Source organism: Scylla paramamosain, chromosome 32, assembly GCF_035594125.1.
Source record: "Scylla paramamosain isolate STU-SP2022 chromosome 32, ASM3559412v1, whole genome shotgun sequence".
In the NCBI taxonomy this organism is placed as follows: Eukaryota; Metazoa; Arthropoda; class Malacostraca; order Decapoda; family Portunidae; genus Scylla; species Scylla paramamosain.
The window spans coordinates 10,772,381-10,799,880 of record NC_087182.1 but is presented as its reverse complement, the minus strand read 5'-3'; the positions used below and the strand labels follow the sequence as shown (position 1 = coordinate 10,799,880).

Sequence of the window (27,500 nt, the reverse complement as noted above, 5' to 3'; positions counted from 1 at the left end):
AATTTTATTAGGTAGCGTGAAGTAGTCAGAGGGTGGAAGAGAGGGAGGGACAAGTCCTGAATCGTCTAAGGTAGAGTTTTTAGCAAAGGTTTGAGCGAAGAGTTCAGCTTTAGAGATAGATGTGATAACAGTGGTGCCATCTGGTTGAAATAAAGGAGGGAAAGAAGAAGAAGCAAAGTTATTGGAGATATTTTTGGCTAGATGCCAGAAGTCACGAGGGGAGTTAGATCTTGAAAGATTTTGACACTTTCTATAAATGAAGGAGTTATTGGCTAGCTGGAGAACAGACTTGGCATGGTTCCGGGCAGAAATATAAAGTGCATGAAATTCTGGTGATGGAAGGTTTAAGTACCTTTTGTGGGCCACCTCTCTATCATGTATAGCACGAGAACAAGCTGTGTTAAACCAAGGTTTGGAAGGTTTAGGTCGACAAAAAGAGTGTGGAATGTACACCTCCATGTCAGACACTATCACCTCTGTTATGCGCTCAGCACACAAAGACGGGTCTCTGACACGGAAGTAGTAGTCATTCCGAGGAAAATCAGCAAAATACCTCCTCAGTTCCCCCCAACTAGCAGAGGCAAAACGCCAGAGGCACCTTCGCTTAGGGGGATCCTGAGGAGGGATTGGAGCGATAGGATAAGATACAGATATAGGATTGTGATCGGAGGAACCCAGCGGAGAAGAGAGGGTGACGGCATAAGCATAATGATTAGAGGTCAGGAAAAGGTCAAGAATGTTGGGCGTATACGAGACGGTCAGGAATACGAGTAGGGTGTTGCACCAGTTGCTCTAGGTCGTGGAGGGTAGCAAAGTTGAAGGCTAGTTCACCAGGTTGGTCAGTGAAGGGAGAGGAAAGCCAAAGGTGGTGGTGAACATTGATATCTCCAAGAATGGAGATCTCTGGAAAAGGGAAGAGAGTCAGAATGTGCTCCACCTTGGAGGTTAAGTAGTAAAATAATTTCTAAGAGTCAGAGGAGTTAGGTGAGATGTATACAGCACAGATAAATTTAGTTTGAGAGTGACTCTGTAGTCGTAGCCAGATGGTGGAAAACTCAGAAGATTCAAGAGTGTTGGCACGAGAGCAGGTTAAGACGTTGCGCACATAAACGCAACATCCAGGTTTTGGATTGAAAATGAGGATAGAAAAAGTAGGAGGGAACAGAAAAGGGGCTACTGTCAGTTGCCTCAGACACCTGGGCTTCAGTGAGGAAAAGAGGATGAGGTTTAGAAGAGGAGAGGTAGTGTTCTACAGATTGAAAATTAGATCTTAGACCGCGAATGTTGCAGAAGTTAATGAAGAAAAAGTTGAGGGGGGTGTCAAGACACAGGGTCGTTATCAGAAGACCAGTCCGACCTGGGGACATTTGTGGTCTCCTCCCGAGATGGGGACTCCGAGGCTGGTGTAGGAGTCGCCATCATAATTTTTAATTTTTCATTGAAGTGTGTGTGTGTGTGTGTGTGTGTGTGTGTGTGTGTGTGTGTGTGTATGTGTGTGTGTGTGTGTGTGTGTGTGTGTGTGTGTGTGTGTGTGTGTGTGTGTGTGTGTGTGTGTGTGTGTGTGTGTGTGTGTGTGTGTGTGTGTATGTGTGTGTGTGTGTGTGTGTTATTAGGTGCTTGTAGTTTTGTATGGAGGAAGAGTGTTGTCTTTAGAGGGCAGGCTGTGACACCTGACGAAGCGGTGATTAGTTCCATAGAGGTCTCATGAGCAGTGGCCTAGGTGAGTGATGCAAACTTAATTTTGAACTATCTGTATACTCCTTGAACGTTTCACATTGCGTCTCACAACGCAAGGGAGCAGTCACAGCCTCTCCTCTTCTCTCTTCTTTCACACAACACTACAGGCATCTAAAACACATACACCCTTCATTGAAAATTCAAAATGGCTCCAACAGTACCGTCTCCCGAGTTCGCGTCTGGAGAAGGGAACAAAAATGTCCCCAGATCAAACCACTCTTCTGTTCCCAGCTCAAAGTGTATATATCTACCGCCTCAACATTTCTGCATTAATGTTTGAAACATTCGCGGCCTTAAATCTAATTTTCAGTCTGTAGGACATCACTTCTGCTCTAAACTTCATCTTCTCACCGAAACACTCCTTCCTCATGTTCAGTCCAGAGCTAGATGTTGCGTTTATGTGCACAACAACTTGAATTGTTCTCGCTCTTAAGTTTTCCGAATTTTCTACCATCTCGTTTCGAGTTCAGAGTCACTCTCAAATTAAATTAATTTATGCTGCATACCTCTCACCGGACTCCTTTAAGATTTTTTTTTACTATTTAACTTCCAAAGTGGAGCTTTTCCAAAGTGGACTCTCTTTCCTTTCGCAGAGATCTTCATTCTTGCAGGCTTCAATGCTCACCAGTTTTGGCTTTCCTTTCCCTTCACTGACCAACCTGGTGAACTAGCCTTTATTTTGCTATCCTCCATGACCTACAGCGATTAGTGCAGTATCCTACCCTTATTCCTGACCGTCTTGGAAATACACAACAAAAACTTCTGGTTCTTTTCCTCACTTCTAAATCTTTTGCTTGTTCTCTTACTCTGTCTTCTCCGTTGGGGTGCTCTGATCATAATATCATATCTGTACCTTGTCCTATCGCTCCAAACCTCCTCAGGATCTTCCAAAGCAGAGATGCCTCTGGCGTCTTGCTTAGCTATTTGTGTGGTGCCTGAGATGGTATTATTATGATTTTTCATTGAATGACTACTTGGTCCACGTTCATGCCCCAAACTTTCCAAACTCGGTTGTAACTCAGTGTGTTCTGCCATACATGATAGAGTCGGCCCACAAACGGTACCTGACCCTTCCATCCCTAGAAACTCGTGGGCTTTACATTTCTGTCCAAAATCATACAAAACTTTTTTCAACTAGCAAAAAACTTCATCAGTAGGACCAGGAAAGAAGGAAGGAAGGGGGAGGTGGAGCTGCAGAGTGAAAATTCGTCCCGCTCGCCTCGCTGTCACTCACTACTTCGCTCTCTCTCCCAAACTGAACATTATCTTACAAAAATCACAGGGGCTTTATTTGGGGTGGTTGGGTAAAAACTAATTATTTCATGGGAGAGAGCAATTCACCAACTACATGATCTATCAATCACAACTCCCGGCAAGGAATGGGAGTGGGGTAAATTAAGTAATGAGGGACAACTTCTATCTTATATAAATTTTTAGAGTAAATCTAGCGCGTCAGCTACTCGACTGGTCCACCTCTCTCTCTCTCTCTCTCTCTCTCTCTCTCTCTCTCTCTCTCTCTCTCTCTCTCTCTCTCTCTCTCTCTCTTTTCGTCACACTCCTCGCTACTTCTGCTATTTCGTTTTACATAACCCTTTACATATTAAAAAAAAAAATATTAATAGCAGTTTAATGACGTACTAATTATGTCATCAGTGACAAAACAATAGTGAAAAACAAACTTTTCTCCCCATGTGATTGTCTCCCCATGTGATTGGCCGCCACCTTCTCATCAATTAGCCTAACCCTAACCTAACTAATCTAACGTAACCTAACCTTAACCTTAACCTTAACCTAACTATCCTGTAACCTAACTACCTTGTACCAAATTACTGGATATGGTCTCTTATTTATTATAACACATTATTTAGGCTATGTTAGGTAAGGTTAGGTTAGTTAGGTTAGATTAGGTTATATTAAGTTACCTGATGAGAAGGTGGCGGCCATTCATGAGGCGAGACTTTTCGCACCAATCACGAGGCGAGACTGGCTCGCACATGCGAAGAGTGTGCGGGGACCCCATAGTAGCCCATAGTAGTAGTATACTCTGTTCTCGAACGTTTCTTATGTTAGAGACACAAGCTTCTCCTCTTGGGTGGAGCACGTCAAGGGATCAACGTTCTGGCCTGCTACTGGATGGCAGTGTTCAGTGGAAATCGTGCATTTTACATTGCTTCATTTTTTCTTTTACCAACATACAAACTACTTGCTTTGAGTACATGAAAATCATTGTTTCACCGTTTGCACTAAGTGCCTCATTACTCGAACACACAAGTAAGTCCTCTGATAAGAAGAAGATACTGAGTGAAAAGTATGTAGGCTTATATACTGCAAATACCCAACCCCTCACTTGAGACATGGGAAAGGGAGCAGCCTGACCAGTGTTAATGCTCAGTGAGACCATAAACCCAGCCGGCCAGGTCTGTGACTTGCCCTGGAGCGATAGGGTGGGTCACTAATGACAGTTCAAGCACGCCTTGCATTGCTGTCACGGTATTTTATCCATTAATTGTAATGTTTCATCAGGAATCTTTATATTACGTATTTCCTGCTGCACTGCGGCTGTCTTTATATCAGTCACTTTAAAAGTAAGAATATAGCCAGCAAGAATGTTTCACTAATATATATATATATATATATATATATATATATATATATATATATATATATATATATATATATATATATATATATATATATATATATATATATATATATATATATATATATATATATATATATTAGGAGGAGGAAACATTCGGTCTATGAGGAGGAGGAAACATTCGGTCTAGGCGAGGGACTCAAGGAAATAACAGTAACACATAAAAGGGCAGACCATTGTCTAAGACAGCCAAATGTACGGCAGTGTTTATCGACTCACTTAAACTATGTCAAACACCACAAGACACTGCCACCCAATGGTGATAGAATCCAAGCCCCGCCAAGCTCCCCCGTGAGAAAGGGGCTTGTGTCTCTAACGTTTGAGAATAGAGTATAGTAGTTTTTTTTTTTTTTATGTAGGAAGGACACTGGCCAAGGGCAACAAAAATCAAATAAAAAAAATATGCCCACTGAAATGTCAGTCCCATAAAAGGGTCAAAGCAGTGGTCAAAAATTGATGAATAAGTGTCTTGAAACCTCCCTCTTGAAGGAATTCAAGTCATAGGAAGGTGGAAATACAGAAGCAGGCAGGGAGTTCCAGAGTTTACCAGAGAAAGGGATGAATGATTGAGAATACTGGTTAACTCTTGCATTAGAGAGGTGGACAGAATAGGGGTGAGAGAAAGAATAAAGTCTTGTGCAGCGAGGCCGTGGAAGGAGGGGAGGCATGCAGTTAGCAAGATCAGAAGAGCAGTTAGCATGAAAATAGCGGTAGAAGACAGCTAGATATGCAACATTGCGGCGGTGAGAGAGAGGCTGAAGACAGTCAGTTAGAGGAGAAGAGTTGATGAGACGAAAAGCTTTTGATTCCACCCTGTCTAGAAGAGCAGTATGAGTGGAACCCCACCAGACATGTAAAGCATACTCCATACATGGACGGATAAGGCCCTTGTACAGAGTTAGCAGCTGGGGGGGGGGGGTGAGAAAAACTGGCGGAGACGTCTCAGAACACCTAACTTCATAGAAGCTGTTTTATCTAGAGATGAGATGTGAAGTTTCCAGTTTAGATTATAAGTAAAGGACAGACAGAGGATGTTCAGTGTAGAAGAGGGGGACAGTTGAGTGTCATTGAAGAAGAGGGGATAGTTGTCTGGAAGGTTGTGTCGAGTTGATAGATGGAGGAATTGAGTTTTTGAGGCATTGAACAATACCAAGTTTGCTCTGCCCCAATCAGAAATTTTAGAAAGATCAGAAGTCAAGCGTTCTGTGGCTTTCCTGCGTGATATGTTTACCTCCTGAAGGGTTGGACGTTTATGAAAAGACGTGAAAAAGTGCAGGGTGGTATCATCAGCGTAGGAGTGGATGAGACAAGAAGTTTGGTTTAGAAGATCATTAATGAATAATAAGAAGAGAGTAGATGACAGGACAGAACCCTGAGGAACACCACTGTTAATAGATTTAGGAGAAGAACATTGACCGTCTACCACAGCAGCAACAGAAAGGAAACCTGAGATGAAGTTACAGAGAGAAGGAGAAAAGCCGTAGGAAGATAGTTTGGAAATCAAAGCTTTGTGCCAGACTCTATCAAAAGCTTTTGATATGTCCAAGTCAACAGCAAAAGTTTCACCAAAATCTCTAAAAGAGGATGACCAAGACTCAGTAAGGAAGGCCAAAAGATCACCAGTAGAGCGGCCTTGACGGAACCCATACTGGCGATCAAATAGAAGGTTGTGAAGTGATAGATGTTTAAGAATCTTCCTGTTGAGGATAGATTCAAAAACTTTAGATAGGCAGGAAATTAAAGCAATAGGACGGTAGTCTGAGGGATTAGAACGGTCACCCTTTTTAGGAACAGGTTGAATGTAGGCAAACTTCCAGCAACAAGGAAAGGTAGATGTTGACAGACAGAGCTGAAAGAGTTTGACTAGGCAAGGTGCAAGCACGGAGGCACAGTTTCGGAGAACAATAGGAGGGACCCCATCAGGTCCATAAGCCTTCCGAGGGTTTAGGCCAGCAAGGGCATGGAAAACATCATTGCGAAGAATTTTAATACGTGGCATGAAGTAGTCAGAGGGTGGAGAAGAGAGAGGAACAAACCCAGAATCGTCCAAGGTAGAGTTTTTAGCAAAGGTTTGAGCGAAGAGTTCAGCTTTAGAAATAGATGTGATAGCAGTGGTGCCATCTGGTTGAAATAGAAGAGGGAAAGAAGAAGCAAAGTTTTTGGAGATATTTTTGGCTAGATGCCAGAAGTCACGAGGGGAGTTAGATTTTGAAAGGTTTTGACATTTTCTGTTAATGAAGGAGTTTTTGGCTAGTTGGAGAACAGACTTGGCATGGTTCCGGGCAGAAATATAAAGTGCATGAGATTCTGGTGATGGAAGGCTTAAGTACCTTTTGTGGGCCACCTCTCTATCATGTACAGCACGAGAACAAGCTGTGTTAAACCAAGGATTAGAAGGTTTAGGATGAGAAAAAGAGTGTGGAATGTACACCTCCATACCAGACACTATCACCTCTGTTATGCGCTCAGCACACAAAGACGGGTCTCTGACACGGAAGCAGTAGTCATTCCAAGGAAAATCAGCAAAATACCTACTCAGGTCCCCCCAACTAGCAGAGGCAAAACGCCAGAGGCACCTTCGCTTAGGGGGATCCTGAGGAGGGATTGGAGCGATAGGACAAGATAAAGATATGAGATTGTGATCGGAGGAGCCCAACGGAGAAGAAAGGATGACAGCATAAGCAGAAGGATTAGAGGTCAGGAAAAGGTCAAGAATGTTGGGCGTATCTCCAAGACGGTCAGGAATACGAGTAGGGTGTTGCACCAATTGCTCTAGGTCATGGAGGATAGCAAAGTTGAAGGCTAGTTCACCAGGATGGTCAGTGAAGGGAGAGGAAAGTCAAAGCTGGTGGTGAACACTGAAGTCTCCAAGAATGGAGATCTCTGCAAAAGGGAAGAGGGTCAGAATGTGTAGTGGTAGTAGCAATAGTAGTAGTAACAGGAATAGTAGTAGTAGTAGCAGTAATAGTAGTAGTAATAGTAGTAGTAGTAGTAGTAGTAGTAGCAGTAGTAGTAGTAGTAGTAGTAGTAGTAGTAGTAGTAGTAGTAGTAGTAGTAGTAGTAGTAGTAGTAATAGTAAGTAGTAGTAGTAGTAGTAGTAGTTGATGTTATTGCAATAGTGCTGTAATTATGGCCACCGTTTGGCACTCAGCTAAGATAATCTGAAATGAAATCCCGGGACAGATAGAGGCATTTTCATTTCATCACCTTTCACACTGTAAACCCAGTGTCAAAATGAGGTAGGTATGTGGCTTAACATAACCGTCTCCGTTATAACTAACCTGATTTTTTTTTCCTTTTTATGCAAGAGGGTCACTGACCAAAGGCAACAAAATTGAGGGAAAAAAAGGCCCACTTAAGTGCCATTTCCCAAAAGACTACCAAATAGAAAAGTCAGACGACGGAGGATAAGTGTTTTGAAATCTCTCTTGAAAGAGTTCAGGTAATAAAAATGAGGAAATACAGAAGCAGGTAAGGAGTTCCACAGTTAACCAGAGAAAGAGATGATTAAGAATACTGGTTAACTCTTGCATTACAGAGGTGGACAGAATAAGGGTCAGTGAAAGAAGAAAGTTTTGTGCAATGAAGCCGTGGCCGGAGGAGAGGCATGCAGTTAACAAGCTCAGAATAGCAGTTAGTATAGAAGTACCAGTATAAGATAGCAAGAGATGCGGAAAAATTTTTGATTCCACCTTGTCTAAAATAGTCGTATAGGTGAAACCCCCCCATACATGTGAAACATATTCCATACATAGGCAGATAAGTCCCCTATACAGAGTTAGCAGCTGGGTGGGTGGGGGGATGAGAAAAACTGGCGGAGATGACTATGAACGTCTAACTTCATAGAAACTGTTTTAGCTTGAGATTAGATGTGAAGTTTCCAGTTTAGATTATAAATAAAGGACAGGCCGATGATGTTCAGTCTAGAAGAAAGGGACAGTTGAGGGTCATTGAAGAAGAGGGTATTGTTATCTTTCTGGAAGGGCGTGTCGAGTTGATAGATGGAAGAAATGAGTTTTTGAGGTATTGAACAATATCTGTCCCAATCAGAAATTTTAGAGAATGTCTTACGATGGAATTATTTATGCCTTGATGAAGAGCACACGTAGTTTAGCAGTTATAGATCAAAAAGTCTCTTCATCCCTTCTTCTTATGTATTATGTAACCTTTACAGGAAGTGGTGACGAAAATAGGAGATAATCCGAACGCGGCTCTCTCGCTTCTCAACATAGCGAAGCTAGCCAATCGTTACTGCCTCAACTCGGAGACGGGGAACCTTTGTGATCCAGGCTGTGACACTGATTTCATTCTCACTGAGTTCCTCCCAATGCTTTCCCGGAATCTTTATGTGAGTATGATATATATATATATATATATATATATATATATATATATATATATATATATATATATATATATATATATATATATATATATATATATATATATATATATATATATATATATATATATATATATATATGTGTGTGTGTGTGTGTGTGTGTGTGTGTGTGTGTGTGTGTGTGTGTGTGTGTGTATACACACACACACACACACACACACATACACACACACACACACACACACACACACACACATTATACAGTAAGGTTGCAACAATGATCCATCAATTTGATCACCTAGCAGAACTTACAAGTGAACCACTTTTGTATGCAGGATCACGAGAAATGGAAAAGAATCGTAATGGTACAGGCAGTATGTGCTCTCGGGTCACCTTACTCCATCCCGTACTTGCAGCCCATTATTCAGGGGGCTAACAATGAAGATATTGATGAAAGGATCAACGCTATCTCTTGTCTAACAAATGATCATCTGCCGAAGACAGCAATAGAAATGGTAAGAAATCATAATCTGTGTTAAATTTACTATCACACTACTTTTATCTTCATTTTGCTTTTATGGCTCTTGCATAGAAAATATGAATATTAATTCTTATTTCAAACACTTCAGTTATACGGAATGGTCCTCAGTATGTCAAATTCGCACTATGGTATGGAGATACTCGTATATTATTTCGATATACAAAGAAAGGTGACATTTTTTTTTTTCACTAGTTCTAACAAGTAGGGTTTGCTAAAAACTTCCATAGCTTTTGAGTGAGTTTATGCACTTCTTATTTATGCAAGAGGATCACTAGCTTAAGCCTAAAAAAAAAAAAGAAAGAAAGAAAAACTGAGGTACCAGTGTTAGGCACTTGTGTCTTTATACTTCGCGTTGATCTTAACATATTACATAAAGCTTTTTCTTTTTTTATAAACTAATATAGCATTTAAGCTTGCGTCATGAATAATCCTATGCAATTTTTTTGCTAGTGTATATATAATTCTTCTGCTTATGCAACATAGTTTTCTTATTTTTCTCATTCGTGTAGGTGTATATTTGGGAACAAAAAAAAAAAAAAGTGATCGAAGTACATTCTTTCACTTCCTAATGCACTGCAGTATTATGTGTCTTAGTGTAATGCAATTACTAAAAGATATCACAATAAGAGCCATGTGTGTGCAATATTCTCTCAATTTGTCATCTCACTCAGGTATTCGATTCCTTGATGCCCCTGATGAAGAATCCTACAGAGTTCCCTGAGATTCGCAGCATGGCCTTCATCGTGTTAACTACCTGGGAACCAAGTTTGTCCTGGTGGGAGGAAGTGGCAATCTCTACATGGAAGGAAAAATCTCCTCAGGTGGTTTCTGTAATCTCAAGTACCCTCATCACCCTAAGCGAAGGGAGTGATTCTCGGTAAGGGTACTGATTGTATCTCCTTATTGTTCATTATTGTTTATTAGTCTTCTTCTCGTTTCACCTCAATATATAGTCAAGGTGAATGCCAAATTATCAGTTTAAGTTTCTTTCCAAATAGTACAGGCCAGTGCAAACCTGCTGTATAAGCATACTCAAATTTGGTGAAACACACACACACACACACACACACACACACACACACACACACACACACACACACACACACACACACACACACACACACACACACACACACACACACACACACACACACACACACACACACACACACACACATTCACGGACCCTAGATTGATAGCTGAATATATCAATGAAGCTACTGTGGCTGATTATAACTTGAATGCGTTATACTTTAAGATCTAAGTGTAAATGTATATGTGACTTTCGTAGAATACCAAGTGAAAAGCATTACCGTGAACAACTGACATTCATATGATGAATCACTAATTATCACCTCGGAGAAGAATTTAGTACTTATGAGACTTCTTTGGGTACGGCAAGGTGAACCAACCTCCATGATAACTAGGTGGCGATGCCTTGCATCACCAGTGGCTACAGGTCATAGCTATTCGAATGTGCGTAGTTCAGCCGTATTTACACAGAGTGCTTAAATATAGAAAATGAATTTTCAAATTGCTGTTGGTGCGACCCTCCTCTTCTTGTTGGCCTCTCCGTCGTAGCTCTCTGCTGTCCTCAACTCCCTTGGCGGCCATGGTAACGTCCTTCTGCGCTGACCACGTCGGGAGAGGCACGGAGGTACTGATGATTGACTGACTGATTAAAAAAAAAAAAAAAAGGGGAAGGGGCCACAACATCGCAGTCATATGGTGCAGGTGAAGTAGCGATCCACAACACTACCTTGGGACTCCCTGCCCAGTGTATAGCGACTCAGGCAACACCCTTGGCAGGAGATGGCGTAAATTAAAGGTATAACTAACGCGCTTTGCCTTTCCCTAGGACGCATGCACACTGCCATTAAGATGTCCCTCACTGATAGTCAGTTCTACCTATCGAGGAAACTCCCTCAGAGATATGAAAATCCACACCAACAGTATGGGGAAAGGAAAACTCGACATCCCAAAAGAATATTTATTCAACCAAAAACCGAAGGTATAGGTACATTAAACTGAATATTTCCTTAAAAAAAGAAAAAAAATACGAAGCTCTCTTTTCGAAAGGAAACAGCACCCAAATGCCATGCAATGCGTTTCTTTACAAATATGCAATCCTGGCAAATGACCAGTCAGATCAACTGAACAATTTATTTATTTATTTTTTTTGTTTATTTATTTATTTATTTTATTTTTTTATAGAAGTCGACTGGCAATTGTAAAGATCCAATGCACATTCCTATTCCTAGATACATTTATTGATATGAAAAAAAAAAAAAATGCCGCTTTAACTCACATTCATTCAAAAACTAATTTACCTCATGTTCTGCAGATCAAAAAGTGCCAAGAAAGTGGTTCACCTTGCGAAGCATCCACATGATTCTGAGGGAGAACCTATTAATAAATCCGTCTATCTCTACATGGACGAGTTTACAAGAAACTGCCAGGTGAGTTCAAATATTTTCTGTATTTTTTTTTCACATTTATTAGTTTAAGATGAAGGAGAAAATCCTGTTTATTCGTTGAGAGTACAATGTGTATGCATTGCAGGTGCGACCTAAAATGAAGTTGGCATGGCTGATTTCTACAAAATCCATCTTCCCGAGTAGTATATATTGGCAGCTACAGATTGTTACTACGATGGGAACCATCCAAGAAGAAAAGGTTAGTTCTGTTCTAGTTTTCTTTACGATACAAGTGAGCTGAAAAGTATATTGATACATTATCACATACCTAATTAAGCACACAACTTTGATTTTCATGTTTTTTTCTTAATTTTTTCAGGGTCTTATATTCACCAACATATTACAAGGTGCTTATAAGAATATTCATACAGAAATTCATTCACGGAAGGAGAATTATGAAGATCAGGAGGTCTTCAATGAAATATACGCGGAATTGACTGTAATTATTATTATACGGAAAAGAAAACAGTATCTTTGCTAATTAACGTACTAGTATATTCTATGTTGTTATTGTCCATTTTGTTCGTCATTTAAGCTACATGAAAATTATTTATATTTTATATATTTATTCAATACATAAAATTAGAATTCATGCATATAACTTTTTCCAAAGACCTAATAAAAATCTCTCGTCGTGTTTCTTCCGTAGGAGGAGCTGGAGTTAGTCCTCGATAATAACGAAGAAGAACAACATTTCCTATTTGGATTGCTTCTGGAACCACTGTCTCTCCTAGGTGTATCTGATTTATGTAAGTTAGTCGATCACTTTGTACATGAAAAAAAAAATAAGGCCAACATACTTTGTACTGTACTTTTGCACTGGTCATCCTAAAATTTATTGTTAATTGCAGTACAAATAAACAAATTAAATACATAATTGAATAAATAAATAAAATAAAATAGATAAATAAGAAAATTCTCTCTCTCTCTCTCTCTCTCTCTCTCTCTCTCTCTCTCTCTCTCTCTCTCTCTCTCTCTCTCTCTCTCTCTCTCTCTCTCTCTCTCTCTCTCTCTTATTAAAACATTGTTTGCATGTATTTCACAGTATGTAGGAGACATGTGTTTTACATTTGGGGTTGGGATTTTTTACTATCTTGAGGCTAAAGCTCCTCTTGTCGTGAAGTACACTATTTGAAAGCCTACACCATTGAAATAAAGAAAGAAAATAGACAGACAATTACAAAAGTAAATAAATAAATAAATAAATGCATCAATAGTCAAATAAATAAGCAAGGTAATTGGATAAATGAATAGATATCACTACTAGAATAATATTATTTCATTATTTCATGGTGGGTGTTGGTGCAGCCATCTGTAGACGAAGACTTGTACTTGATGAGTGGATTTTTGTCTCATATTCACACCTGAATGTCTCACATCAACACCTGTATATATATATATATATATATATATATATATATATATATATATATATATATATATATATATATATATATATATATATATATATATATATATATATATATATATATATATATATATAGACACCTGCCAAAACGATAATTACTCCCAGTGAGGTCTAAAGCACTGTTCAGGGGGTGCTGTGAACTTATCATTAAACCCAGCTGTGACCTCACTGAACGTTTCCCTTTGTGTCTCACAACACAAGGGGACAGTCACAGCCTGCCCTCTAAACACAACTCTCTTCCTCCACACAAAACTACAAGCACCTAATAACACACACACCCTTCACTCAAAAAATTTAAAATCATCATGGCGAGTCCTACACCAGCCTCGGAGTCCCCATCTGGAGAGGGGACCATAAATGTCCCCAGGTCGGACTGCCTTTCTGTCGACGACCCAAAGAGTCTTGACACCCCCCTCAACTTTTTCTTCATTAACTTCTGCAACATTCGCGGTCTAAGATCTAATTTTCAATTTGTAGAACACCACCTCTGCTCTTCTAAACCTCATCTTCTTTTCCTCACTGAAACTCAGGTGTCTGAGGCAACTGGCAGTAGCTCCTTTTCTGTTCTCTCCTACTTTCTCTATCCTCATTTTCGATCCAAAGCTGGATGCTGCGTTTATGTGCGCAATGACTGAACCTGCTCTCGTGTCCACGCTCTTGAATCTTCCGAGTTTTCCACCATCTGGCTACGACTACAGAGTCACTCTCAAATTAAATTTATCTTTGCTGTATACCTCTCACCTAACTCCTCTGACTATAAGAAATTCTTTGACTACTTAACTTCCAAAGTGGAGTTCATTCTGACACTCTTCCCATTCTGCAGAGATCTCCATCCTTGGAGACTTCAATGTTCACCACCACCTTTGTCTTTCCTCTCCCTTCACTGATCATCCTGGTGAACTATCCTACAACTTTGCTATCATCCACGTCCTAGAGCAATTGGTGCAACACCCTACTCGTATTCCTGACAGTCTTGGAGATACGCCCAACATTCTTGACCTTTTCCTGACCTCTAATCCTGCTTATGCTGTCCCCCTTTCTTCTTCGTTGGGCTCCTCCGATCACAGTCTCATATCTGTATCTTGTCCTATCGCTCCAATCCCTCCTCAGGATCCCCCTAAGCGAAGGTGCCTCTGGCGTTTTGCCTCTGCTAGTTGGGAGTACCTGAGGAGGTATTTTGCTGATTTTCCTTGGAATGACTACTGCTTCCGTCTCAGAGACCCGTCTTTGTGTGCTGAGCGCATAACAAAGGTGATAGTGTCTGGCATGGAGGCGTACAATCCTTACTCTTTTCCTCGTCCGAAACCTTCTAGGACTTGTTTTAACACAGCTTGTTCTCGTGCTATACATGATAGAGAGGTGGCCTACAAAAGGTAATTAAGCCTTCCATCACCAGAATCTCATGCACTTTATATTTCTGCAAGGAAACCATGCCAAGTCTGTTCTCCAACTAGCCAAAAAACTCCTTCATTAACAGAGTGTGTCAAAAACTTTCAAGATCTAACTCCCCTCGTGACTTCTGGCATCTAGCCAAAAATATCTCCAATAACTTTGCTTCTTCTTCTTTCCCTCCTCTATTTCAACCAGATGGCACCACTGCTATCACATCTATTTCTAAAGCTGAACTCTTCGCTCAAACCTTTACTAAAAACTCTACCTTGGACGATTCTGGACTTGTTCCTCCCTCTCCTCCACCCTCTGACTACTTCATACCACCTATTAAAATTTTTCGCAATGATGTTTTCCATGCCCTCGCTGGCCTAAACCCTCGGAAGGCTTGTGGACCTTATGGTGTCCCTCCTATTGTTCTCCGAAACTGTGCCTCCGTGCTTGCACCTTGTCTAGTCAAACTCTTTCAGCTCCGTCTGTCAACATCTACCTTTCCTTCTTGCTGGAAGTTTGCCTACGTTAAACCTGTTCTTAAAAAGGGTGACCGTTCTAATCCCTCAAAGTACTGTCCTATTGCTTTAATTTCCTGCCTATCTAAAGTTTTTGAATCTATCCTCAACAGGAAGATTCTTAAACATCTATCACTTCACAACCTTCTATCTGATCGCCAGTATGGGTTCCATCAAGGCCGCTCTACTGGTGATCTTCTGGCTTTCCTTACTGAGTCTTGGTCATCCTCTTTAAGAGATTTTGGTGAAACTTTTGCTATTGACTTGGACATATCAAAAGCTTTTGATAGAGTCTGGCACAAAGCTTTGATTTCCAAACTACCCTCCTACGGGTTCTATCCTTCTCTCTGTAACTTCATCTCAGGTTTCCTTTCTGTTGCTGCTGTGGTAGACGGTCAATGTTCTTCTCCTAAATCTATTAACAGTGGTGTTCCTCAGGGTTCTGTCCTGTCACCTACTCTGTTCTTATCATTTATTAATGATCTTCTAAACCAAACTTCTTGTCCTATCCACTCCCACGCTGATGATACCACCCTGCACTTTTCCACGTCTTTTCATAGGCGTCCAACCCTTCAGGAGGTAAACATTTCACGCAGGGAATCCACAGAACGCTTGACTTCTGATCTTTCTTAAATTTATGATTGGGGCAGAGCAAACTTGGTATTTTTCAGTGACTCAAAAACTCAATTCCTCCATCTATCAACTCGACACAACCTTCCAGACAACTATCCCTTCTTCTTCGATGACACTCAACTGTCCCCCTCTTCTACACTGAACATCCTCTGTTTGTCCTTTACTTATAATCTGAATTGGAAACTTCACATCTCATTTCTAGCTAAAACAGCTTCTATGAAGTTAGGTGTTCTGAGACATTTCCGCCAGTTTTCCCCCCCCCCCCCATCTGCTAACTCTGTACAAGGGCCTTCCTTATCCGTCCATGTATGGAGTATGCTTCACATGTCTGGGGGTCTTCAGCCTCTCTCTCTAGACCGCCGCAATGTTGCATCTCTAGCTGTCTTCTACAGCTATTTTCATGCTAACTGCTCTTCTGATCTTGCTAAGTGTATGCCTCCCCTCTTCCAGCGACCTCGGTGCACAAGACTTTCTTCTTTCTCTCACCCCTATTCTGTCCACCTCTCTAACGCAAGAGTTAACCAGTATTCTCTATCATTCATCCCTTCTCTGGTAAACTCTAGAACTCCCTGCCTGCTTCTGTATTTCCACCTTCCTATACTTGAATTCCTTCAAGAAGGAGGTTTCAAGACACTTATTTATCAATTTTTGACTACTGCTTTGACCCTTTTATGGGACTGGCATTTCAGTGGGCATTTTTTTTATTGGATTTTTGTTGCCCTTGGCCAGTGTCCTTCCTACATAAAAAAAAAAAAAAAGAGAAAGAAAAAAAAAAAAAAAAAAAAAAAATATATATATATATATATATATATATATATATATATATATATATATATATATATATATATATATATATATATATATATATATATATATATATATATATATATATATATATATATATATATATATATATATATATATATATATATATATATATATATATATATATATATATATATATATATATGCGCGTGTGTGTGTGTGTTCTTGTGACTCCTGGCCTCTTTCCGAAAATATCTCCAACTATTTCTCTTCTTCATATAGCCTGCCTATGTTTCATCCAGGCGGCATCACCGCCATCTCTCCTATCTTTAAAAAAGACCTTTTCTTTTTCTCTTTCATCTTTTTTCTCTTATTACATTATGTCTCTTTTTTTTTTATTATTTGTAATGATGTCTCTAGCCTTGACCTTTGGAAAGCTTATGGTTGTCATGGAGTCCCTCTAACAGTTGTCCGCAACTGTGCTCAGTGCTTGCTCTCTGCCTCGTCAAACTCTGCCATCTTTATCTGTTGACATCCACCTTTCTTCCTTGTTAGAAGTTTGCCTACGTTCAATCTTTTCCTCTATAGGAAGATTCTTAAGCATCAGTTTGTTCGCTATCTTCTTTCTGATCGTTAGCATGGATTCTGTAAAGGACAATTCATTGATGATCTTCTAGGTTTTATTAATGAATCCTGGTTATCCTTTCTTAGGGATTTCGGCGAAATCTTTGCTATTGCCTTAGTCATATCAAAAACCTTTGATAGCGTTGGTCTCTATCCATCTCTGTCCATCTCTGAACACACACACACACACACACACACACACACACACACACACACACACACACACACACACACACACACACACACACACACACACACACACACACACACACACACACACACACACACACACACACACACACACACACACACACACACACACACACACACACACACACAAACAAGCACACACACACAAACACATACACACATAATGTTATTTCAATATTTAATTTTTATTGGACCAAAGGGTACACCGGCGGCAATATATTGTGGATCTTGATGGAACACACTGAAGACAGGCTTCCTGTTCACCTCCGCATGGCAGAGTTGATGCTTGCATTTCCTTCGGATCTGGGTCTACCTATCGTGGTAAAGGTAAGTGCCTTGATTTGTAAGAGACTTAATATTCAGTCATAAAAAAAATAAATAAATAAATAAAAATCATGTGACTATCTCCCGAATATGAATCTCAATTAAAATAAACACTTATAAATGACGTGACGGTTACAAATATGATATCAAGAGAAGTTATACTAAACTAAATGCCCTAGTAACGCAGGAATCCATTGTAGATTTATCGATTTATGCACAAACTGCAGAGAGAGAGAGAGAGAGAGAGAGAGAGAGAGAGAGAGAGAGAGAGTAAATAGATTGTCGTGACAGATAAACGGATTTGTAGATGTCTGTTGTTGCCTCCTGGATTTAACGATACTTAATATTATCTACATTTTTTTTATATATTCAATATGAAAAACATCTTAAGTGTTTTAAGAGTTACATAATGGCACTTTCTATATCTTCAAAACACTCATATTAATTATTCAATAATCACCGTAATTTTCGTGCATGAAACATATGTTATGTCAATTTGATATAAACAGTTCATATCCAGTCAATACAATTAATATTCTGTAAGAAAAAAGACATATAATATCAGCCTCACATCGACTTATGTAATCAATATTCCGAAATCAAGTTAATCTTCATGCACATACAAACACTATGCAATACAAAACATAAACATTGAACACTAAAAATCATCCATTTATTCCTCCTCTTTATAAACTTCAATACACTTCTAAGGTCTACTTACGTTTAAGTGATTCCGTCCATCTCGGGATATCTGGATCTCTGTCTGTTACTAACTTCCCCCTCAGTAACTTCATATACTTAAGTTTTTGGGAGTGCCTGCTTCCCTCAGAAATTTATCTGTATATAACAATTTATATTTCCCCATTATTGATAACAATTTATATTTCCACCATTCACGTTACCAATTCAAGGGTATGACCCGCCCACAGACGTATACTTGGCATAAGGCGCCAATCAGAGTATCAGAACCAATTTTGAGGCAGAGCTTCAGCAAGCGTTGGTATGTTTCTATAGGCTAAGCCGTCTTCTCTTCTGGTATTTTGATCGCTTCCTGGCTGACTTTCCCATCGTATGGCAAATGATCACTTTCTCCGTCTCATCCTCTACGACAGGGGTTCTCGAACTTTTAGTTCCTCTGTACCCCATGGACATTTTTATAGGTTCCCGTGTACCCATAAATAAATTGATAATAAAAAAGATGGAATTGTAATACTTTTATATTATTTTATTATGAAATTTGTATGTGTAGATTGCATAGGAATCTTAAAGGTGACAACATCAATATACTAAAGTAATTTACAAAATATCTTGATCCATTACGTACATATCCTTCTTATAATTATCCATAATGATCATTACGTCGCGTACCTGACCCTTTCAGACCCAGTACTGATTGCAGCCACCGTTAGTTCCATAATAGTGAAAACCAAATGGTATTCACCCTACTCTTGATATAATTTAGATGAAAGTTTTGCTTACTGAAATGAGGAAATTGGGGAAAAAAAAACACGACATTGTTCAATCTAACTGGAGATTACAACACCAGGTATTGCATAATAGTGGTTACTCTCTGAGGCCCAATATACCCCCTGAAAAAGTGCAAATGTACCTCTGGGGGTACATGTACCCCAGAATAGGAACCCCTGCTCTACGACATTCCCGCTAATTTACTTTTCTTGTTGTAATGATTTGCTTTCATGTTTGTTGTTCCGATTTCCTTCTCCAGGGTTCCCTCGTCCGTGACATCCTGCGTTTATAACATTCTTCCCGTTGTGGTGATCTGCTTGTTTTCTTCTTATTTCATCCTTCTTTTTTCTTCTTACTTTTTCTTTTTCCTTTATTTTCTTATTTTCTTGTTCTCCTTTCCGTAATGAAGTTCTTAAAATAGTCACCAGAAAATTACATGTCTGCTATAACAATAGTTTCGGGAAAATATTCAGCATTGGAAGGCATTGTAGCATATCTTCAATATGTATTTGTCTCGGCATTCCAACTTTTGCTGAACACATAAATAATCAAATAAATAAATAAATAAATAAATAAATAGATAAATAAATAAATAAATAAATAAATAAATACATATATATATATATATATATATATATATATATATATATATATATATATATATATATATATATATATATATATATATATATATATATATATATATATATATATATATATATATATATATATATATATATATATATATATATATATATATATATATATAATGTTTTCGAAGATACTCCTGAAGAGAAAGAAAACCTTGGTATTTAGAATATGGTGTAAATCATGGACTATTTCCTGAAGATTATTTCTAAATATGATTGGCTGTTACAAGCTACAGAAGTTCCTGTGTTCTGTATAAAGGGAAACAATAGAATCACCTTGCGCAAAAAAATAAATGCATAATTAAATAAATGAATAAATAAAATAAATAAATAAATAATTTTAGCATTGGAGTGCTACTAGAAAGATTTGCATTAACGGCACAACCGGGACTATGTTGTATGAAAAAAAAAAAAAAAAAACAGCATATCGACAGAAGGCTGGGCAGGTTAATATAATACCAGGAGGTCTTCTATAGATGAGTTACCTAGGAAATAAATGAGATACACTGAAATGTAAAACATAGGTACATTTTTAAGTTTCATAAAATTGCAGATATAACTTTCATCTCTCAGACCCCACACGTGTTATGAGAAATACTGAAATAAACATTAATGAAACGTACATTCAGGCACAGCATTCGCATAAATTATCACTTGCCCTAATTCATGACCTCGAGTGGAATCACAAGAAACTGATGACAAGTCTTACGACCAAATAACGGAAAAAGTTATCAGAATGATAGCACAATAGTCTGCTTTGATAACCAAATGAGGCCAACGGTCAAAAATATACACTCGCCACACAATCTTTGCGACCCTACACGGGGGCTCTCCATCAGCATGTGAGACCTCCAACCTTGGCAATGCCATGGGTAGGTTAAAAATGTAATGTTGCATTCGAGTTCAATACCAGTGACAACTGGAAACTAAAGATATTTATTCGAGTGAAAGCATTGTAGATAGGTAATGAATACAGTCAAAATTAAGTATTCAATACATAATGCGAGTAAATACTTGACTGGTGAAAAATTTGTAATAATAGCAAGAACATACACTTGATGGATACTAAGTTTGAATCATATATTTTCTGCAGCACGAAGAGGACATCGCCTTCATGCTTAGTGTGACTGGCGAAAGAAAAGAAACAGTAGAGGCAAAGTAAGTATATAGCAGTAATTACTGTTGGAAAATGGATGTGACTTATTAATCTATATTAATCTTTGAAACATTATTCATTTGCTGTTATATATATATATATATATATATATATATATATATATATATATATATATATATATATATATATATATATATATATATATATATATATATATATATATATATATATATATATATATATATATATATATATATATATATATATATATATATATATATATATATATATATATATATATATATATATATGAATAAAAATTAAATGAATAGAAAAATAAGCCATATAACTATTGGCACTTATATATATATATATACGAGTATATATATATATATATATATATATATATATATATATATATATATATATATATATATATATATATATATATATATATATAAACAGTAAGCGACATTCGCGATTAGAATTCCTGCCGACGTGACTGTCACATTTCGTAAACTGCCAACCCGCTCCTTCTCAGTTTGAAAAAAGAAATCTGCCGGGAGAAAATAACTACATGGAAACTTAGATTAGTCCCTAATATGTTTTTGAAAGCATAAAATAACAGATTCAGTGTGTGACATATTGACAAAAAAAGTTATCATTTGTGATCGCTCTTTGCTTCGGCCAACAAAACTGGTGTATTCTACTGAAGTGATATGCGATGCCTGGAAAATATACATAGTACAAATGTTAGAGTTTCACTGGAATCGCGAAATGAATAGAAAAATAAGCCGTATAACTATTGGCACTTAAAAGACTATGAGTGCATTGAAAAAAATGGAGCGACGAGGGACGCCAGGTTGTGCCTCACTACAAACACGGTGGTGGGCCGCCCCCCATTTTTTTTTTTTTTTAGTTGTTTTGATGTAAGCAAGGTGTTGTCAAACATTTTAGGGCGGCCCACCACCATGTTTGTGGTGAGGCACATCTTTATGTCCCTTATCGCTCCATTTCTTCACTCAGTCTTTTCACTGCCAATAGTTATGCGGTGTATTTTTCAATTTGTTTCACCATTCTAATGAAACTTTAACATTCGAACTATGTAATCGTGGCCTGTATGTTTTCCAGGCATCACCTCAGTAGAAGACTCTCTTTAAAACAAACACAGCCGTTTTGTTAGCCAAACCAAAGAGCGGTCACAAAAGATATCTTTCCCTTATGTCAATACATCACACACTGAATCTGTTACTCTGTGCTTTCAAAAATATACGAGGGACTAACCTATGTTGCCATATAATTATTTTCTTCCGACAGATTTTTTCAGACTGAGAAGTGAGTTGCCAGTTTGTGCAATGGGACGCTCAAGAAGCGGGAGTTCCAATCGTGAATGTCGCTGACTATATATATATATATATATATATATATATATATATATATATATATATATATATATATATATATATATATATATATATATATATATATATATATATATATATATATATATATATATATATATATACACACACACACACACACACACACACACACACACACACCGGTACAGACTCAGTGCGATTCCCACCATGGTGCGAGCCATCAGTCAATAGTCCCTTCTAGATTAGACTTACCTTTAGGATTAATGTTAAGTATTTCCCCACCCCCTCTGTACATTTTTCAGTTTGTTAATTGCCTAAATAATAAACCGTTTATTATTATTATTTTACATAGTAAGTTGGGCCAGAAAAACAAAGAATGGTATAGATAATCCAAGGTAACCACAAGACTACCCACAGTTAGAGAGTAAAACATGATAGAAAAAAAAAATCGAAACAGTGAAACAGATGTCCATGTGTTTGAAAAGGATGACAACAATGAATTAAAAATGGCGTCCAAACATTAAGATGCCACCTATAGAATATTTTCGTATGAAGTATAGTGTAACGGATGTCTGTTGATCTGTATATATATGTATATATATATATATATATATATATATATATATATATATATATATATATATATATATATATATATATATATATATATATATATATATATATATATTCTCTCTCTCTCTCTCTCTCTCTCTCTCTCTCTCTCTCTCTCTCTCTCTCTCTCTCTCTCTCTCTCTCTCCATAGTTACAATCACCGCAATGTTCTGAAGGCGAACACACTCGTGCCTTGGTCGCATGGGATGGCTGTTGGAGTTGGCTTTGAGACCAGTTTCGATGTCAACGTGATGCTGACGGTGAACTTGAATATAAGAGATGGTAGAAAAGTCGTAGTTTTGACCATATCACCTGAACAGAAGGTATGTCCCATTCCGTAAAACAGCTTTCCTCTTCATACCATTCCATTTATTGATTTATTTTTCTAACTTTGAAGGTATGTATGATCTTGGTAACACGTATTTGATGAGCGATAGACTTCAGGCTTTAATACTAGTTTAATTTTCAAAGTGACTTTGTTTTTCTCTCCTCCACATTATGCCAACTGCACTAATGCAATAATTGGTTTCGTTACACTGCCATGTTTATTTTTCCTAAAATTCACAATGGTTTTGTTTGTTACTCTTTTCTTACCTACCAACGAACTGTTTATGGGGAGAATGCTGAGGTGCATGGAACTAACTACACGTTTCCTCTTAGTACACTACTTTTATTGCATATTTCAAGAAATAATGAGTTTCTGCAATAAACCTTAACCGATCCTATTTTCACATTCCAGGCGAAAATTATATCCTTATCAAATGTCATGTACACAAGTATGACGAAACTTTACCATGTCGTCGACTCTGTTCTTACATCTGAAGAAGCTGACTCCACTACCCTTGGAAGGAGAGTCATCTGGAATAGGAGGCCGAAAGTGAGTATCACAAGCAAATACGTAAAAATCATCTCTCCCTCTTTCTGTCTGTCTGTCTGTCTTTATGTCTGTCTGTCTCTCTGTCTCTCACTTTCACACTTTATGATATTTGTCTTACACATTAAATTTACAATTAAAGTAAATAATATATGACAAATACCCCTTTGTAAGCTTGTAACTTTTTGGGCAAAAGAAAAAAAAAACAGCTAAAAACACAATGGAAAAGGAAATTATAAAAAGAGAATATTAAGTACTAAATAAATTCAAGATACAGTCAGAAAAAAATATGTATAAGTGTAAATAAGATCAAGCCAAAACATAGTACAATAAAATAGGCAGAAACAGCAATGAATGCAAGCAAGACACAATGTAAATAATAACAATAATTGTGATAATAATAATAATAATAATAATAATAATAATAATAATAATAATAATAATAATAAAAACGATATAGAAGTAAACAATAATAATAAAAAATTGTTATTATTAGAAGGAGGTGGTAGACTCCTGGCGAAACGATAAGTACTCCCAGTGAGATCTCAAGCACTGAACCGGTTTCGAAGTGGATCAGGGGTGTTGTGAAGTTTCCAGTGACCGAGAGCTTTTAACTCACTGAACGTTTGCCTTTGTGCCTCACAATACAAGGGGCAGTCACAGCCTGTCCTCTAAAGGCAACTCTCTTCCTTCACACAACTCTATATGCATCTAATACACGGACACCCTTCACTCAAAACTCATAATTTATTATGCTGACTCTTACACCAGCCTCGGATAAGAAACGTTCTCAGGTCGGATAGCTCTTCTAGTATCGATCCTAAGTGTCTTGACCCCCCCCCTCAACTATTTCTTCATTAATGTCTGCAACATTCGCAGCCTTAGATTTATTTAATTTTCAATCTGTAGAACACCACCTCTCCTCTAGTAAATCTAATCTTCTTTTCTTCACCAAAACGCAGATGATTGAGGCAACTGACAGTAGTCCCATCAGGGTTTCCTCCTATTTTCTCTATCCTTATTTTCAATCCAAAGTTGTGTGTAAATGCTTAATAATTTAACTTGTTCTCGTACCCATGCTCTTGAATCTTACAAATTTTATATCATCTGGCTAAGCTTCCACTCACTTTCAAAAGAAAAAAAAAAGAAAAAATAAAAATAAATAAATAAATAAATAAATAAATATATATATATATATATATATATATATATATATATATATATATATATATATATATATATATATATATATATATATATATATATATATATATATATATTAATGTAGGACACCGGCCAAAGGCAACAAAACTGCAATAAAAAAGAGGGAGAAAAAAAGTTCACTATGGTGCCTGCTCCCGAACAGAGTCGAAAGCAGTAGTCAAAAATTGAAGGATAAGTGTCTTGAAACCTCCCTCTTGAAAGAGCTCAAATTATAGAAAAGTAGAAATACAGGAGCAGGCAGAGAGTTCCAGAGTTTACTAGAAAAAGAGATGAATGACTGAGAATACTGCTTAACGCCTGCATTAGAGAGGTAAGCAGAATAGGGGTGAAAGAAAGAAGAAAATCTTGTGCAGCGAGGCCGCGAGAGGAGGAGAGGCATGCAGTTAGCAAGATCAGAAGAGCAGTTGGCATGAAATAGCGGTAGATAGCAAGAGCTGCAACATTGCGGCGGTGAGAAAGAGGCTGAAGAAAGTCAGTTAGAGAAGATGATAAGACGAAAAACTTTTGATTCCACCTTGTCTAAAAGAGCGGCATAAGTGAAACGCCCCCCCCCCTCCGACATGTGAAACATACTCCAGACATGGGCGGATAAGTCTCCTGTAAGAGTTAGCAGATGGGGGTGAGAAAAACTGGCGGAGACGACTCAGAACACCTAACTTCATAGAAGCTGTTTTAGCCAGAGATGAGATGTGAAGTTTCCAGTTTAGACTGTAAGTAAAAGGACAGACAGAGGATGTTCAGTGTAGGAGAAGGGGACAGTTAAGTGTCATTAAGAAGAGGGGATAATTGTCTTGAAGGTTACGTCGAGTTAATAGATAAAGGAATTGTGTTTTTTGAGGCATTGAACAATACTAAGTTTGTTCTGCCCCAATCAAAAATTCTAGAGAGATCAGAAGTCAGGCGTTCTGTGGCTTCCCTGCTTGAATTGTTTACTTCCCGAAGATTTGGACGTCTAGGAAAAGACGTAGAAAAGAGCAGGTTAGTATCATCAGCGTAGGATAGAACAATAAGTTTAGTTTAGAAGATCATTTATAAATAATAGGAAGAGAGTGGATGATAGGACAGAACCCTGAGGTAAAACCACTGTTAATTGATTTAGGAGAAAAACAGTGACCACCTACCACAGCAGCAATAGAACGGTCAGTAAGGAAACTTGAGATGAAGTTACAAAGCGAAGAAGGGTAATTTGGAAATCAAAGCTTTGTGCCAAACTATAAAAAGCTTTTGATATGTCTAAGGCAACAGTAAAAGTTTTACTAAACATCTAAAAGAGGATGAAAAAAAAGATTCAGTAAGGAAAGCCATAATATCATCAGCAGAGCGGCTTTGACGGAACCTATACTGACGATCAGATAGAAGGTTGTAAAGTGATAGATGTTTTATTTATTAAGGATAAATAAAATAAAAATTTAGATGAGCAGGATATTAAAGAAATAATTTGAGGGATTAGCACAGTCACACTTTTTAGGAACAGGTTGAATGTAGGCAAACTTCCAGCAAGAAGGAAAGGGAGATGGTGGTGAACATAGCTGAAAGAGTTTCTCTAGACAAGGTGAAAGCACGGAGGCACAGTTTTGGAGAGGTCTGTAAGCCTTCCGAGGGTTAAGGCCAGCGAGGGCATGAGAAGGATTTTAATAATTAGCATGAAATAGTCAGAGGGTGGAGGAGAGGGAGGAACAAGCCCTGAATCATCCAAGGTAGAGCTTTTAGCAAAGGTTTGAGCAAGGATTTCTTGAAAGATTTTAACACTTTTTGTTAATGAAGTTGAAGAACAGACTTGGCATGATTCAAGGTAGAAGGATAAAGCGTATGAGATTCGGGTGATTGAAGGCTCAAGTACCCCTTGCGGCCCATAATGTAAAGCACGACAACAGGCTGTGTTAAACCAAAGTTTCGAAGGTTTAGGTCGAGAGAAAGAGTAAGGAATGTACGCCACCTTGCCAGACTCTAGTACGTCTGTTATGCGCTCAGCACACAGAGACGGGTCTCTGACACGGAAGCAGTAGTCATTCATAAGAAAATCAGCATAATACCTCCTCAGGTCTCTCCATTTAGCAGAGGTAAAACGCCAGAGGTACCTCCGCTCTGGGAGATCCTGAGGAGAGATTGGAGCGATAGGAGAAGATACATATATGAGATTGTGACAGAAGAATCCCAAATGGAGAAGATAGGATGACAGCACAAGCAGAAGGATTAAAGACTAGGAAAAGGTCATGAATGTTGGGCGTATCTCCAAGACGTTCAAGAATACGAGTAGGATGTTGCACTAGTTGCTCTAGATCATGAAAGATAAGTAAGTTAAAGGCTAGTTCACCAGAATGGTCAGTGAAGGGAGAAGAAAGCCAAAGCTGATGGTGAACATTGAGGTCTCCAAGAATGGAGATCGCAAACGGGAAGAGAATCAGAATGTGTTCCACTTTGTAAGTTAAGTAGTCAAAGAATTTCTTATAGTCAGAGGAGTTAAGTGAGAACTATACAGTACAGATAAATTTAGTTTGAGAGTGACTCTGTAATCGCAGCCAGATGGTGGAAAAT

At 38.1% G+C, this 27,500-nt stretch overlaps 1 protein-coding gene across 1 annotated transcript in view; it reads left to right on the top strand.

Annotated features, from left to right (window-relative positions):
• LOC135089178 (hemolymph clottable protein-like) overlaps positions 1-27,500 on the top strand; it is a 159,018-nt gene that overhangs the window by 48,757 nt on the left and 82,761 nt on the right. Inside the window, exons 13-23 of the mRNA XM_063984490.1 lie at positions 8,571-8,744; positions 9,074-9,253; positions 9,951-10,156; positions 11,624-11,738; positions 11,842-11,955; positions 12,076-12,195; positions 12,406-12,505; positions 17,515-17,642; positions 20,850-20,914; positions 23,019-23,190; positions 23,607-23,744. Coding sequence (XP_063840560.1) covers positions 8,571-8,744; positions 9,074-9,253; positions 9,951-10,156; positions 11,624-11,738; positions 11,842-11,955; positions 12,076-12,195; positions 12,406-12,505; positions 17,515-17,642; positions 20,850-20,914; positions 23,019-23,190; positions 23,607-23,744 — 1,512 coding nt within the window. The remainder of the gene's footprint in view (positions 1-8,570; positions 8,745-9,073; positions 9,254-9,950; positions 10,157-11,623; positions 11,739-11,841; positions 11,956-12,075; positions 12,196-12,405; positions 12,506-17,514; positions 17,643-20,849; positions 20,915-23,018; positions 23,191-23,606; positions 23,745-27,500) is intronic.